Source organism: Mastomys coucha, unplaced genomic scaffold (assembly GCF_008632895.1).
Source record: "Mastomys coucha isolate ucsf_1 unplaced genomic scaffold, UCSF_Mcou_1 pScaffold12, whole genome shotgun sequence".
Lineage (NCBI taxonomy): Eukaryota > Metazoa > Chordata > Mammalia > Rodentia > Muridae > Mastomys > Mastomys coucha.
The window spans coordinates 29,960,915-29,977,945 of NW_022196894.1; the positions used below are offsets into that span (position 1 = coordinate 29,960,915).

At 38.9% G+C, this 17,031-nt stretch overlaps 1 protein-coding gene across 4 annotated transcripts in view; it reads left to right on the forward strand.

The window, feature by feature from the left end:
• The window catches only part of Ubxn7 (UBX domain protein 7), a 66,188-nt gene that overhangs the window by 14,100 nt on the left and 35,057 nt on the right, over window positions 1-17,031 (forward strand). For all 4 annotated transcript variants that reach the window (XM_031363655.1, XM_031363656.1, XM_031363654.1 and 1 more), the window contains one exon: window positions 10,326-10,473. In XM_031363655.1, the coding sequence (XP_031219515.1) occupies window positions 10,326-10,473 (148 nt within the window). The remainder of the gene's footprint in view (window positions 1-10,325; window positions 10,474-17,031) is intronic.

The window sequence follows — 17,031 nt, forward strand, 5'->3', positions numbered from 1 at the left end:
TATATATATATATATATATATATATATAATTTTTTTCATTCATTAAATACAAAAGCAGATTTGCATAATGATATGCTTACTTTTTACATAAGTAAGTCTTAGATGGATCCTGAATACTATAGGGTGTAAACTGTCTTCAGTGCTTCTCAGAGTTGGTTAGTATTTTGATTCTGTAATCAGTGCTGACAGTGCTGCCTCACAATATGTCATGATGGCAGAAGTATATATAGTGCCACTTTAGAAATTGGTAGGAATTTTATCCTAGGGCTGGTGAGATGGCTCAGTGGGTAAGAGGACCGACTGCTCTTCCAGAAGTCCAGAGTTCAAATCCCAGCAACCACATGGTGGCTCACAACTACCCATAATGAGATCTGACGCCCTCATCTGGTATGTCTGAAGATAGCTATAGTGTACTTATTGATGGTAATAAATAAATCTTTGGGCTAGAGCAAGCAGGGACTGAGTGAGTGGGGTCTACTGGAGCTAGCCAGGTTGACCAGAGCGAGCAGAGGTCCTAAAAAAAGTTCTCAACAACCAGATGAAGGCTCACAACTATCTGTACAGCTGCAGTGTGTGCTCATACACATAAAATAACAAATCTTTTTTTTTTTTTTTTCTCTCGAGACAGGGTTTCTCTGTATAGCTCTGGCTGTTCTGGAACTCGCTCTGTAGACCAGGCTAGCCTTGAACTCAGAAATCCACCTGCCTTTGCCTCCTAAGTGCTGGGATTAAAGGCGTGTGCCACCACCGCCCTAAATAAATCTTTAAAAAATTTTTTTATCTTAATCTCAGGCCAGGTTTTTTGGGAGATAGGCAGTCCACAGTGTTGTTGGCATGCTTTAGGGCTGGCCCATTCTATTTATTTATTTATTTATTTATTTATTTATTTATTATTTGAGACAAGGTATCACTTCTAGTTGAGGCATTCTTCAAATTTTATAATCCTTAATCTGCCTCCCAAATGTTGAGATTACAGGTTTATGCCAGCATGCCTTGCTCACACTGTTATATTTTATCCAGAATTCAAAATTAAAGTATCATTGGTGTTATGGGAGATTGTGGGAAAGTGGCAGTAAAAATTTATATACAGTGGTCATTTATTACTTGAACTTCATCCCCATTTCCTTCCTATTTGAATGGAGTTGGATTAACCCTGTGGTTTAGGTTGATCTTGCCTTAGCCTCCTGGCTAAGGTTGACTCATATATCTTATATGCAGATCAAGAGAGATTTATAATTTTTTGAAAAGGAAATAGTAAAGAATGACACGTTAATTATTTTACTGTATAAAAAATGTATCACGGGTACTGGTGAGATGGTTGTTGTGGTCTGTTTTGTGAACCCCAAAAGACTATCAAGGAGCCGATTCTGGTGCAATCACACTAGGGCCTTTATTCAAGCTCATGCTTGGGCTACATACACAGTTGTCATTGATGCAGCAGCACAGGAAGGCGAAGTCTGGACCCCAGTTTCAAGCAAGCATTTATAGAGATAAGCAAACAAGGAAGTTTCCAGTTTCTCCACACACATATGATGGGGGGCAGGGGTTGCTAATTATGAAATTTGTTGCCGTTTAAAATGATTGGCTGGTGCTGGGATCCAAACCAGTCAAACTTTCATAAATATCTTTAGGTACAACTGTAACTTCTGCTTTCCTCCTGTTGGTGGTTGTTAGGGAGTAACTGGGAGACTAGTGCTATGGTGCAGGTGTTAGTTCACTTGAATTCAACTTTAGGTCAGGTTCCCTAAGATGGAGCCTGAACCCAAAATGAAACTGGTCTGGTCTTCAGTTTAGTGGGTAAAGGCTCTTGCCCCTAAGCAGGATGATTTGTGTTCAATCCTTGTGACTCTCTTAGTAGAAGAGAACTGACTCCTTCAAGTTCTCCTTGGGTCATACTGTGATATGGACACACACCTCATACACACAAAATAAGTGTTAAGATGTGAAAAAAGAATAAAGCTAGGTATTCATATAATATAAAAACTGTGTGACTGAAAAAAAAGATTTCAATCCCACTATCAGGTGTTATTTCTCACTTTTCATTAATAAAGCTATATTCTCTCTGGTTTAAATGCTTTTCAGAAAGGAGCATGACCAAGAGCAGAGTACTTGAAGCAAGTTTGTAGTAGGACTTTAGCAATGGGCATAGAAAGAGTTGGTAGGACTTGTTGCTTGATGGTGTGTTTGTAGTTGAGAAGGGTCAAGAGTCTCAGCCTCTTAAATTTAGCAACCTGCTGTTTCTTTGGCTTGATTAATTTCCTGAGTAATTCTTGATCTTGGAGAAATACTTGTTTTCTACCTTATTATGAGTGATAATACAAAGGGCACAGATAAATGTATAGAGTGAGTTACGAGAGAACATTAAACTTCTTCACTCCCTTTGTGAATATGTCACCCTTCAAGAACTTCACATTTGATTTTTAAGAAGTTCTCTGAAGCCTGTCATTTCTGGCTTGTATGAAGATTTCATTATTTATGTATATTGGTTAACCTTTAATATTACTACCCTTTCCTAATCTGCTTTGGTCTTTCTTCATGTGATCAGATTCCATCCTGAAAACTGCTATGGGCTTCTGGCTATTAGTTAGTCCCAATTGTGCATGCCTTATGACACCATTTTGAGGATTCCAAGGATTTTTAGAAGTTTACGCTAGGAAATGGACTGAAGACCTATGTATTTCATGGTCCACATGAAAAATAATTCCTCCAATTCTCTCCTCTCTCACAAAAGATGTTTATTTTTGAACTAACGACTTAATTGAGTTTTTTTGTTTTTGTTTTGAGATAGGATTTTTTTTTTTTTTATGTAGTCCTGGCTGCCCCTGGCACTCACTCTGTAGACCAGGATAGCCTTGAACTCACAGAGATCTGCTTGCCTCTGACTCCAGTATGCTGGGATTAAAGAGGCATGCACCAACATCTGGCAAATTTATTTTTTTAACTTTGAGGGGAGCGGTGTGCATACATGCTTTATAGGACAACCGTGTGGGTCCCAGGCATCAATATCTGGCCATCAGATTTGGCACAAATATCTTTACCCACTGAGCAGTGTTGTTGGTCCTCATGAACTAATTTTATCCAGTCTTATTCTTTTATTTATATCTTAAATATATATCTTTATAAGCTAGCACAAACAGCTGTAGATACTTTTTTGATATCTAAAAGTTTATTAGATAATGATCTCTGCCTTTTTAAATTCTCTTTGTTTGAGGTACAACTCTCTAAAATTTATGTGATTTTCTTTATTGGAAATTTTCTGTCAGAAACATTAAAGAGGTTTTTAGTGGTTTTGGTTCCTTTTCCTTTGGTGTATTATCTATTGAGCTAAAGTGCTATGAAATAGCTCTCCTTTTTTTGTTGTTTGTTTTAAGAGAGGGTCTCTATGTAGTGCTGACTGTCCTGGAACTTTCTGTGTAGGTCTTGAACTCCGAGAGATTCACTTGTGCTACCACACCTGACATTTTTTCTTTTTGTTAAGATTTTGTTTTATGTATGTGTCAACTACACAGGTATGGGTTCCCTCGGAGACCTGGAGAGGGCATCAGATTCTCCAAAGCTGGGTAACAGGTTGTTATGAGCTTCAGAACTTAGGTCCTCTATAAGAGTAATAGCAACAATCTTGATGACTGAGCCCTTTCTCCAGTCTTTGCTGTGAAACAGTTCTAAGTGAGCTAATTGATAACATGCAAGTACAAATGTGAAACTACAATTCTTTCAAGAGATTTTTACTGGATGTGGTGGCACATTCCTTTATTCCTAGCACTGGGGAGGCAAAAGCAGGCAGATCTCTGAGTTCAAGGCTAGCCTGGTCTACAGAGTGAATTCCTGACAGTCAGGGCTATGCAAGGTGCACATATGTACGTGCATACATGGAAGTTGCATATCCCTTCTCCTGTATAAAACAAACACGATGCACAGACATACATGCAAGTAAAACATCCATAAACATAAAAATAAATACAAAGTGTAGTATTTTAAGAATCTTTTTATAATCCATCATTGTTCTGGCAAAAAGGCTAAAAAAGTGAAATTAAATTGGGAATGCCTGTCTCAAGAAACAATCAAACAAACAAATAAACAAAAAGTTTTATTGTGTTTGAACTAGAAAGTAAACCAGCATTTACTCCTTAGTGATAAGTTTGTGACTGTAATAGAAACATCACTGGTTGTGATTCAAGAGGTTAGGTAGGTCAGTGGTCAAGCTGACAGATTAACACTTGGTAATTCTCAGCATTTCTAAACTAGATAATTCTCAGCATTTCTAAACTAGATGGGGCAGGTGGATGTAACGGCATTCCAAGCATTTCATTTGTTTTGAGTTTAGTAAATTTTACAGATCAGAGAAGAGGATTGGCAAAGCAAGAGGAATAAGCTAAGACCTCGCCATGACTACTTTGCAGCTCTGGGATTTGTCTTGTCTGTCGAGAGAACCATTAAGGAGGTCTGGGTGGGTGGTACAATTAGCTGTGCTTTGGAGCACACTCTAGCAGCAAAAGGGAACTTTCTATGTAGGTCTTGAACTCCGGGAGATTCACTTGTGCTACCACACCTGGCCTTGTTTTTTAAAAAAAGGTTGTAATTAAGTAAAAGGTGTGAAGGACTTGGACTAAAACCTTTTGAGTTAGTAGTGCTGAAGTTGCATAGGAAGGCCAGGAGTAAGTAGTATACACCTTAATGATAGTACTTAGGAGGCAGAGGCAGGAGGTTCCTATGAGTTAGAGGTGCTTAGCCTGTCTTACATACTGGGTTCCAAGCCCACCAGAGCTACAGATTTGAGGCCCTTTAAAAAAGGGGCCTTTTATCTTTCTCATTCTCCCTCTCTCTCTCCTCCTCTCCCCCTCTCTCCTCCTCTCCCCCTCTCTCCTCCTCTCCCCCTCCCTCTCTCTCTCTCTCACACACACACACACACACACACACAGAGTATGGACGCACACACAAAAGCCAAGTGTGGTAGCCTTTGATACCAGAGGCTAAGGCAGGCAGATCTCTGTGAATTTGATATCAACTTGGTCTACACAGTGTCTTCCAAGCTTTCCAAGGCTACATAATGAGAGACTGTTTGAAAAATGTACGTGTGGGTGTGTGTGTAGTAGTAGTACTGGAAAATGAGAGATGTTAGGAGTAGAGCTAGTACTTCATTTTTCATAGTTTGGCTAAAGTAGAATATCATGAGTAATTCTTCATATAAAAATTGCTGAATAAAATGTGTGGTATTGAGGACTGGAGCAATGGCATATTAAGGACATTTAACTGTACTTGTAGAGTAGTATCTGGGCTAGGTTTCTAGTGTCCACATAGCAGCTGACTACTAACTCCCTTCCAGAGAATGGTGAAGCCCTCTACTCACCTTTTTGTATACCAGACACACACATGATGCATATACATGTGTGCACTCAAAACATTCATACACAGAAAGTAGTGTAGTATTATAATTCATTATTGTGCTAGCAAAAGGCTAAAAATGAAATGGAATTGGGAATGCAGATGTTAGCTAGTTTTACTGTATAACCTTTCATCCTGTGGTATCTGCCCAAATTGGTTTTGTTTAATTTTTTTTTTTTTTTAAGATAGCCTTTCTCTGTGTAAGGGTTTTTGTTTGTTTGTTTTTGTTGTTTGCATATGGTGCCCAAGAAACAAAGCCTAAGCTTGAAGGACTCCTTTTCTGTTCAGGAAGCTGACATTTTAGTATCAATCTTAGCGGGATGTCCCATGTATGGAGAAGGATGTCTAACAAGGCTTGTTGCAGAGTTATATTTCCCATGTGAATGTGGTCTTGGAAAACTTTCCCGCCCACTATCAACTCTTATTTGATCATACCTGTGATTACCTTGCAAAATCCATCAAGCTTTTAAGAGGATGCCAGGCTTAAGACAAACTTCAGGTAAAAGTTGCAGGGCACACTATACTAGATCTTAGTAAACAAATAAATCTCAGATGAGCCCTAAACAAGGTGGTACATACTGTAATTCCAGTACTCAGTGGCAGATATATGTATCCACTGAGCCAACTTTCTGGTCCCTGATCTCAGCACTTGAGATACCAAGCAGAGGACTTGAGTTTGAGTCCAGCCTAAACTACAGTGAGACCATGTCTCAAAATAAGGAACAGGGGAGGAGGGGAGGAGGATTGGGGAGAGATGGCATAGTGGTTAAAAGCTCTTGCTGTGCAATCATAAGACCTGAATTTTTGTTGTTGCTGATGTTCTTTTTTTCCTCTTTTAAAATTCTTTTTTTATAATTTTAAATTGTTTAATATTATGCACATTGGTGTTTTGCCTGTATGTATGCCTATGTGAGGTGTTGGATCCCCTGAAACTGGAGTTACATGTGGATGCTGGGAATTGAACCTGGAAGAACACCCAATACTCTTAACTGATGAGCCATCTTTCAGCGTCTATCTTTTTGGTTTTTTGAGACAGGGTTTCTTTATGCAGTTCTGGCTGTCCTGGAACTTGCTCTGTAGACCAGGCTGGTCTCAAACTCAGACACCTGCCTGCCTCTGCTTCCCTAACTGAGTTTAAAAGCATCTGCCACTACTGCCTGACTAGGACCAGTTTTAATTCCACCACCATGTGACAAACTGGGCTTCCCAAAAATGTCTAGGACTCCAGATCCAAGAGGTCTGATTATACTGTATAATGGCCTCTGTGCTCTTAGATGTATGCAGCTGCACATACACTCACATACACATGTACATATAAATGATGAAAAAAACCTACAAGGGTGGAGAGATGGTTCAGCAGTTAGAGCACAAACTGCTTTTGCCGAGGACCCAAACACACGCACTGACTCAAAATTACTAGCTTGAGGGAATTCAGCAACCTTTCTGGATTCTTGTACACATACCCACCTCCTCACACACACATATACATAATGAAAAAATAAAAATAGCACAAAGCCCATTATATAATGAGTGAGATCACAGAGATAGTGATCTATAGAGATTAAAGAAAGTTTATATTTTATTATAATAGTATATGTTTGTATATTATATAGGTAACTGAAATAAAAGATTGAAGGAGTGTAAATTAAAACTTTTTTAAAGATTTATTTGATTCATTTTTTTTATTTTTTTATGTATATGAGTACACTGTAGCTGTACAGATGGCCGTGAGGCACCGTGTGGTTGCTAAGAATTGAACTCAGTCTTCAGACACACCAGAAGAGGGCGACAGATCTCATTACGGGTGGTTGTGAGCCACCATGTGGTTGCTGGGATCCGAACTCATGACCTTCAGAAGAGCAGTCAGTGCTCTTGCCCGCTGAGCCATCTTGCCAGCCCGAATTAAAACTCTTAAAACATGACCAGATGAAGAACTAAGCAAAAATAGAACCTTAGAAAGGATTAAATTGTGTTAAGTCAGTTGATAATACTGAAGGAGAAAGTATGTAAACTAGAAGATAGCAGTAAAGATATTACCAACTCAAGTGAGCTGCCACATGCCTGTAATTCCAGGACTGGGAAGCTGAGGCAGGAGAAGGCCAGTCTGCTATAGAACCAAACCCTGCCTCAGAATGAACTAAGGGACAAGATACTGCTGAGAATGCAGCATGGAGATAGAGACAACGTTTAAAAGATTGAGATAAAAGTCATCATGAAAGGTGGGCATGGTGGCACATGCCTTCAATCCCAGCACTTGGGAAGCAGTGGCAGGGGGATCTTTGTGAGTTGGAGACTAGCCAGGTCTACAGATCCGAGTTCCAGGACAGCCAGAGCTGTTACACAGAGAAACCATGTCTTGGAAAACAACCAAAATGTCATTGTGAAGAATTGTAGCATAATATCTAATTGGATTCCTGAAAAGAAATAATTATGAAAGGAAGAATGAAGGAAAGTTCAAATTATATGGCTAAGGTTTTTTTCCACAATTGAGAAAAAAAAATACCAAGTGTTACAAATCACTTCCTTTTAATCCCAAGGAAGGCAGGAATCCCAGCACTTGGGAGGCAGAGGCAGGTAGATGTCTATGAGTTTGAGGCCAGCCTGATTTTTGCTGAGTTCTGGGACAACCAGGGCTGTTATACTGAGAAACTCTGTCCTGAAAAACAAACGAACAAACAAAAACAAAACCTGAATCCCAAGGAATAAGTAAGATTAACTATGATAAGTTACAGTGGAACTGCAGGCCAGTGACAGAAACCTTAAAAGAAATTAGAACCAACAGGCTGCTATAAAAATTATTTTTTATAGTTGAGAACTGATTTCCCAGCTGTAGCAACAGAAGCCAGAGGACATTGGAATTCTGTCTTATGTACTGAGACAAAACAGCTGTCAGCCTTGAAATGGCATACTCAAAATACTTTCACAATAGACATTGAGATAAAAATCTTAGAAGAGCATTTGCTGCCAACAGAACAAGATTCCAAGGCATATAACTCATATGAAGAAAAGTCACCCAAAATAGAAATCTCAAGGTGCTTTGCAGTAGCTATATAATATTTTTATCAAATATATACAGTGGTTCACATTGTACTATTATTACAGGATGCTTTATGTTTCAAATTTTGCTTCACTAACTGAATCTACTCTAGACATATATCTGGGCATGTTTGAGCACGTAGTATTTCATAATGATTGGATTCTAGACGTCTGTACTACTGAGTCAAAAGGAATTTTTTAAAATATTTTTTACTAATTCTTTGTGAATTTCATATCATGTACACCAATTCTACTCATCTCTCTGTCCCTTTGTATCCACCAGAAGAGGGCGTCCAATCTCATTACCGGTGGTTGTGAGCCACCATGTGGTTGCTGGGATCTGAACTCAGGACCTTCGGAAGAGCAGTCAGTGCTCTTACCCTCTGAGCCATCTCGCCAGCCTGCCAAATTGGTTTTTTAAAGAGGATTACCAATTTACATTTCATTCAACAGATTGTGTTGGCTTTATTTACAAATGATTGTTTGGACTAGTTTTAAATAACAAATATTGCATTTCTTACCAGATACTTATATTTTAGACAAAACTGTCTTGGTTTACTTCTCTCGGTTTGATATTAAAAATGTGTTCTGAGCCGGGCTGTGGTGGCACACACCTTTAATCTCAGTACTTGGGAGGCAGAGGCAGGCGGATTTCTGAGTTCGAGGTCAGCCTGGTCTACAGAGTGAGTTCCAGGACAGCCAGGGCTAAACAGAGAAACCCTGTCTCAAAACCCCCCAACCCCCACAAAAAAACTGTGTTCTGAGTTTGAGCCCTAACCTACCTCCTCCTTAAAAACTTTTTGAATAGATAAAAAATTAATTGAAATGCATTCTTTTAACAGAAGGTATTTCTGACTTTATAGAATGTAAAGTTTAATTTTTCCTTATCCCTTTTCAGTTTATTATTACTGACATAATATAGTTCATCGCTCTCTCTCTCTTTTTTTTTTCTTCCTGTTTTTGGTTGCTTTGTTTTATTTTGTTTTGATGACAGGGTTTCTTTGTATAGTAGCCCTGGTTATCCTGGAACTTGCTCTATAGACCAGGTTGGGCTTGAACTCAGATATTTGCCTACCTCTGACTCCCAAGTGCTGGCATGTGATACCAGCCACCACCAATGCCCAGCTCACATCTCCATCTCCCTCCCTCTCCACCCCCTTCTCTTCAGGGTTTTACAATATATAGTCTCTGGCTGGCCTTGACTATACTCCACACCTAGTTACTTCAGCCTAGAGAAATTGCAACTAGAGCTGGGGAGATGCAAACAACAACTTGAGTTCAAATCCTCCTACATTGAGACGAGAGGCTAGAGAATCCCCCAAAAGTTTGTTGGGTAGCTAGTCCAGCATACATAGTGGCAGCTAAGAGACTGTCTCTGACAAGTTAGAAGGAAGAACAGTACCAGATGTAGTCCTTTGACCTCTGTGCACGTGCCATGGCACACTTACATGTATATACATGCACATGCATACAGATATGAAAAGAAATGGCAAATAGCCAGGTATGGTGCCAGTAGCCCATTCTTGTAGGCCTGGTATTTGAGGTGGAGGCAGGAGGATTTCTGAGTAGAACACTAAGACTGAGTGAGGTACAATGAGACTTGTCTCAGAAACAAAAAAACAAAAAAATCTGCATATACACTAAAAAGAAAAAATGCCAAATTTTTGATTTTCTTGTGATTGTGGAAGGGTGTACTTTTGCCATGCTATTGTGTTGTTTTCTTTCTAGTTTTATATATTTTTACCAGGCAGCCAGCAAAACAGAAGAAAATAAATGTGTTTACTGTGAGTCATTTTATGGGCGTGGGGGGAGGGGCTGTTAATTTGTTTGGGAATTCTATGCTTTAATGTGAGCTTGAATCTAAGATGCCATTTTAAACTTTCTTTTCTGTTCCTTTGCTGTTCCAGGTGCAAGTGAAAGTGTAGGAAAACATATGCTTGAAGCTTGTAACAACAACCTGGAGATGGCCGTCACTATGTTTTTGGATGGAGGAGGAATTGCTGAGGAGCCTAGTACCAGTTCAGCAAGTGTCTCTACTGTCAGACCACATACAGAGTATGAATTTATTATTTATTGTTGCAGTTACTCATTTGCCTAAATTAACTAGCTGCATTTTTATCAGGGTCAGGTCAGTTTTCTAGTTTTGAAAATTTTAAAGGTTAGCTGGCGGTGGTGGAGCACGCTTTTAATCCCAGCACTTGGGAGGCAGAGACAGGTGGATTTCTGAGTTCGAGGCCAGCCTGGTCTACAGAGTGAGTTCCAGGACAGCCAGGGCTACACAGAGAAACCCTGTCTCGGGAAAAAAAAAAAAAAACCAAAAAAAGAAAAAAGAAAATTTTAAAGGTTGAAAGTCTCTGCAAATATTACATGGAAGATTTTGTATTTAATATACCTTAAATTCTCTAGAGCACTGTCCTTGTCTACTTGATCTTCTTTTCTGTTCAATCTTCAAAAGAACTGTGTGGGTTAGAGGGAGGCAAGCAGGCAGGCAGAGTGCATGGTACAACTGCTTGATTGTAATTGGCCTGAGATTGGGATTTATGTGTTCCACAACCACCAGATATACAACAAAAATAATTTTTTTTAGCTTGGGATTTAGCTCATTTGTAGAGTGTTTGCTTGGCATTCAAGAAGTTCTGGGCTAAATCCCCAACACTGAGTAAAAACCAGACTAAGTAACACATGCTTGTAACCATAGCTTAGGAGGTGGAGATGTGAGGATCTGAAGTTCATGGTAAGTTGAAGCCATACTGGGATACACCAGAATATTAAAAACAAAAAACCCCAACTTTATAGATTGTTTATTATTATTTTATCTATGACCTGTAGACCAGGCTGGCCTCGAATTCAGAAATCCGCCTGCCTCTGACGCCCTAGTGCTTAGGTGTAATCTACAGAGTGAGTTCCAGGACAGCCAGGGCTACAGAGAGAAACCCTGTCTCAAAAAACCAAAAAAAAAAAAAAAAAAAAAAAAAAGCAGATATAGTCCAATGAAGTCATATTTTCAAATATAAATCTTCCTATATTTTCTCAGGAAAGCAAATTACCTTGAAATATTTTCAAGAACTAAGGCTGAAGGTGTAGTGTAGTAGCAGGATATATGAGTAACATATGCATGGTACCTGAGTTTAAGATGTAGCACTTAAATGTAACTGTATATAAACAATTGTGTATAAAAAAATTCTTTTAAATAGTTGGCTGTTTTATCACTAAAGGCATCCTCAGTGTGTATAGAACTGTTTATATTTCATTTTTGAGCCATTTCTATTTGAATAGCTAGAGTTTGCAGTAAATAACTCTTGGGCAAAAGCTCATCAGTCTTTGGAAAGTTTTAGTGCTAAACCTTGTTGGGAGTACTACAGGCACATGCCACTCCACTCAGATGGTCATTGACCTTTTGTTTTTGAGATACCATTGCTGTGTAGCTTAGGCTGGCCATGAATTCATGATCTTCCTGTGAATTAGGATTCCAGGTTGCCCATAATTTCTGGCTAAGCTATTAGTTTTAACAATAACAACAATAACAAATACACAACCTTTTAAAGAGGCCATGGCTTTGTGACTCATGCCTTTAGTCCCATAACTCAGGAGGCAAAGGCCAGAAAGATCTGTATGAGTTCCAGGCCATCCTGGTTTGCATAGTGAGACCCTGTCTGTAAAAACCAAACCAAACCAAAAAAAAAAAAAAAAAAAAAAAAAATCAAAAAACTTCTTAAATTTAAAAGTCCTTAAAAGACTCTAATATGCTTAGTCATCTGTAATTCTCATAATTTATGAGATACTAACCAAGAGCCAGCATGTATGCCTATATGAGGGTGTCAGATTCCCGGGTACAGGAGTTGCAGACAGCTGTGAGCTGCCATATGGGTACTGGGAATTGAACCTAGTTTCTGTGGAAGAACAACCAGTGCTCTTAACCACTGAACCACTAGAGTTTTATTTTTTTACTAAATTAGATGTACTTTAAGAATCAGGTCACACACAAGTATAATTGTTGAATTAGTTTCAGATTAGTAGAAAATTGTTTCTGCAAGAGTTATGAACTTTGGAGATCATATTAATATCTCTTTTTTTTTGTTTTGCTTGTTTTTTTGTTTTTTATTAACCATTTATCTCAAGTGTAATCCCGTTCGCCATCATGGCTCAAAGTTTTAAGAGAAATCAATATTGAGCCAGATGAGATATTAAACACCTTTAATTACAGTACTCTGGATGCAGACAAGAGGGTCTCTGAATTCCTGGGTCATTCTTTTTGTTTGGTTTTTGGTTTTGTTTTGTTTTTTAAGATTTCTCTGTATAACCTTGGCTGTCCTGGAACTTGCTCTGTAGACCAGGCTAGCTTTGAACTCATGGTGATCTGACTGCCTCTGACTCCCAGGTACTGGGATTAAAGGCTTTGTGCCACCACCGCCCAACTTTCATGGATTCTTCTTGTCTACATAGCACATTCCAGGCTAGTCTGTCCCAATAATTCAATAATGCTGGCTAATTATATAGTTGGTAGAAACCTCAATAATAGATATTTACATTTGATTTAGGGGACCATATATATATTTTTTTTTTCAAAACATACACATACATACATACGTTCATACATACATACATGTATACATACATACGTACAAACAATTGTACCTAAAACAGTAGTTGTTTTTGTTTTGAGATTGGGTCTCATGGCTGACTTGGAACTCAACTGTGTAGACCAGGTTGGCCTCAAACTCAGATCTGCCTGTGTTGGTCTCTCTGTCTATCTGTGTTGGCGCTAAAATTAAAGGTGTATGGGTCAACATGACTAGCAACTTGACTTTTTTTTTCTTAATGACTTACAGCTCTGCGTGTGTGTGTGTGTGTGTGTGTGTGTGTGTGTGTGTGTGTGTGTGTGTGTGTGTGTGAGTGTGTGAGTGTGTGAGTGTGTGAGTGATGAAACCCAGGCCTTTACCTATTTGTTGTCTAAGCTAGTCTTTAAGCTAGACATTGCTTTGACTCAGCTTATAAGTAGCAAAATCTTCCCACAAATGAGTGCCTTCTCCTAGCTAGTTACATCATGATTTGGTTAGATTGTTTATATGCTAACTGATAAACATTTCATAATAGCTCCTGATCCCTTAACTGGAATTTCCCTTCCAATTCACCTTCTTCTGTTGGCTTTTCACTCATTGTAGTTAACATTGCCAAATATCTTCAGATATACAGTAATTAAGTCTTACTTTATGGGGGCTTTTCTTTTTCTCTTTTTTCTTCCTTTTTTTTTTTTTTTTAAGATTGTGTAGGTGTGTGCTTGTCCTCATACTCATGAGTGTGAGTACTCATAGAAGCCAGAAGAGATTGTCAGATCCCTTGGACCTAGAATTACAGGTGTTTGTGAGCCACCTGATACTTATGTTTATAATTCTTTTTTATTTCACTGTTATGTGTTTGGGTATATGGGTGCCACATCAGTTATGGGAAGGTCAGAGAACAACTTGAGGGAGTTAGTTCTCTCCTTCCAAAAGTTGGTCTAGGGATTCAATAAGTTGGTCAGGTCTTGGTGGCAAGTGTCTTCCCACAGAGTCATCTTGCTGGTCTATATACCTAGAAGGTTTACAAGTTACTGTTTTTCTATGACAGTTAAGCCCAAGAATGTTAAGCACTTTTAATATTTGATTATGACTTTAAATAAACTGATTTTAAAGATATACCATTTAGTTTTTGGGTTTTCCAGACAGGGTCTCTTTGCATAATCCTCACTGTCCTGGAACTTTCTATGCAGCCCAGCAGGCCTCAAACTTACAGAGATCCACCTGTCTCTCCCTTCTAATAACTGGTGATAAAGGCATGTGCCACCATGCCCAGATCCCATTTATTTGTTTTTAATTTTTTTATGTGTATGGATGTTTCCCCCTTGCATGTGTGTCTGTGCACCATGTGTATTCCTGGTGCCATGGAGGCCAGAATAGGCTGTTGGAACCTCTGGGAATGGAGGTAGAGATGACTGTTAGCCACTATATCAGTGCTGGAAATCAAACCTGGAGTCTTGGAAGAACAGTCCATCTCTTAACCACTGAGTCAATTGCTCTAATCCAAGCAACTTTCAAGTTTATCATAATGCTTTAGGTTTCACCCTCCTAGGAAAAAAAAGAAAAAGAAAGAGTTTATAAAATAAATTTTTTACTGAGTTATTGCTGAGTAATTATATTGTTTCTGTGTTGAAAATTTTGAAAAGAGATTTTTTAAAATGTATTTCCAGTGCTGGGTATCACACGCCGGACCCTGTAGATATTACTGCTAAACTCTATCCCTTACTGAGAATAGGGTATAATTTATTTGTTTAAAATTGTTATTATATTTATCACTGTGTATGTACAGAGATGCTCATGTCCTGGCACATTGTTGGAGGTTAGAGGACAGATTTTGGAAGTCAATTTTTTCCTTTTCTGTGTGTATACTGGGAATCAAATTGAGGTCATTAGACTTGGCAGCAGGCATCTTTACACACTGAGCCATCTTCTTAGGCCCAGAATTTCTATGGCTAGGGAGATAGCTCAAGATTCAGAGTACTGGTTGCTTTTCCTTTTTTTTTTTTCTCTCTGTTTTTGAGACAGGGTTTCTCTGTGTAGCCCTGGCTGTCCTAGAACTCACTCTGTAGACCAGGCTGGCCTTGAACTCAGAAATCCGCCTGCCTCTGCCTCCCAAGCGCTGGGATTAAAGGCGTGCGCCACCACTGCCTGGCCGTACTGGCTGCTTTTCTAGAGGACTAAACTTTTTACCAGCTCCAGGGCATCCTAGGGTATTGCACGCACATGGTTTGAAGAACCGCATTGAGGCAAGCATTCACACACATAGAAAATAACATGTCAAGAAAGTAAAGTTTATTTTAGTATATATTCTATATTTATTTATATATTTTATATAGAAAATTCCTTTTCTGTTTACTAGGATTTGTTGAATAAGTACTTTCAAGATTACACCTATGGTAGCTTCTTCCTTCATAGAATAAAATTTATTACCTCTTTGTTGAAGCGTCTTTACTATATTCTTGTGTTGTAATGTGTGATATAGCAATAATTATATCAATTCTACTAAGCCTATATTTTCCATGTTGTTTATTTTGTTTTGTGTTTTGATTTTTTGAGACAGGGTTTCTCTGTGTGGCCCTGGCTGTCCTGGAACTTGTTCTGTATATCAAGCTGGACTTAAATTCAGAGACCTATCTGTCTTTGCTTTCTGAGTGCTGGAATTAACATTGTGACCATGCCAGTCTTATTCTTTAAGAATTCAGGAAGGCTGGGCTTTTGAGAGATGGCTCCACAGTTAAGAGCCTGTAACTCCAGCTCTAGAGGTGTCTGTCACTTATGGCCTGCACTCATATACACATACTCCTACACACATAATTAAACTAAAAATAAAATTTAGGGCTGGGCAGTGGTGGCCTTTGCCTTTAATCCCAGCACTTGGGAGGAGGCAGAGGCAGGCGGATTTCTGAGTTCTTGGCCAGCCTTGTCTACAGAGTGAGTACCAGGACAGCCAGGGATACACAGAGAAACCCAGTCTCCAAAAACCAAAAACCAAAAACCAAAAAAAAAAAAAAAAAAAAAAAAAGAAAGAAAGAAAGAAATTTTAGCACATAACGGCAGAGAGAGGCAGGTGATGGATCACTGTGATTCCAGGTCAGACAGGGCTTCATTTGAGACTGGGCAGATGGTTCAGTGGTTATAAGCACATACTGCTCTTGCAGAGGTCTCAAGTTCCATTTCTAGTAATTATGCTGGGCAGTTCACAACAACCTATAATTCCAACTTCAGAAGAATCTGAGGTTTCAACTATGCACATATTTCTCCTATACCCTATAATTTAAAAAAAAAAAACCTTGGGGTTTTTTTTTTTGGTTTTTCGAGACAGGGTTTCTCTGTGTAGCCTTGGCTGTCCTGGAACTCACTCTGTAGACCAGACTGGCCTCAAACTCAGAAGTCTACCTGCCTCTGCCTCCTACGTGCTGGGATTAAAGGCATGCGCCACCACTGCCCGGCAAAACCCAATATTTAAAAAAAAAAAAAATAAAGGTATAAGGGACCGAAATGAAAACAAATCTTTTTTTTTTTTTTTTTTTTTTTTTTTTTTTTTTTTTTTTTTTTTTACTTTTCTCTTTATTCTTTCTTTGTAAACCATTTTAGCTTTCTGTCCTAGATATTTTATTCCAGTTAATCTCTGTAGAAATCATTTACAACTTTTTTTTTTCTTTTTGGAGACAGGGTTTCTCTGTTTAGCCCTGGCTGTCCTGGAACTCACTCTGTAGACCAGGCTGGCCTTGAACTCAGAGATCCGCCTGCCTCTGCCTCCCAAGTGCTGGAATTAAAGACGTGCGCCACTACCACCCGGCTACAACTTTTTTTTTAAAGATTTATTTATTTTATGTGTATGAGTACACTTTAGCTGTACAGATGGCCATGAGCCATCATGTGTATGGCTGCTGGGAATTGAACCAGGACCTCTGCTGGCCCCCTCACTCTTATGTAATACACTGTAGCTGTCTTCAGACACACCAAGAGAGGGCGTCAGTCAGATCTCATTATGGATAGATGTGAGCCACCATGTGGTTGCTGGGATCCGAAGTCAGGCCCTTGGAAGAGCAGTCAG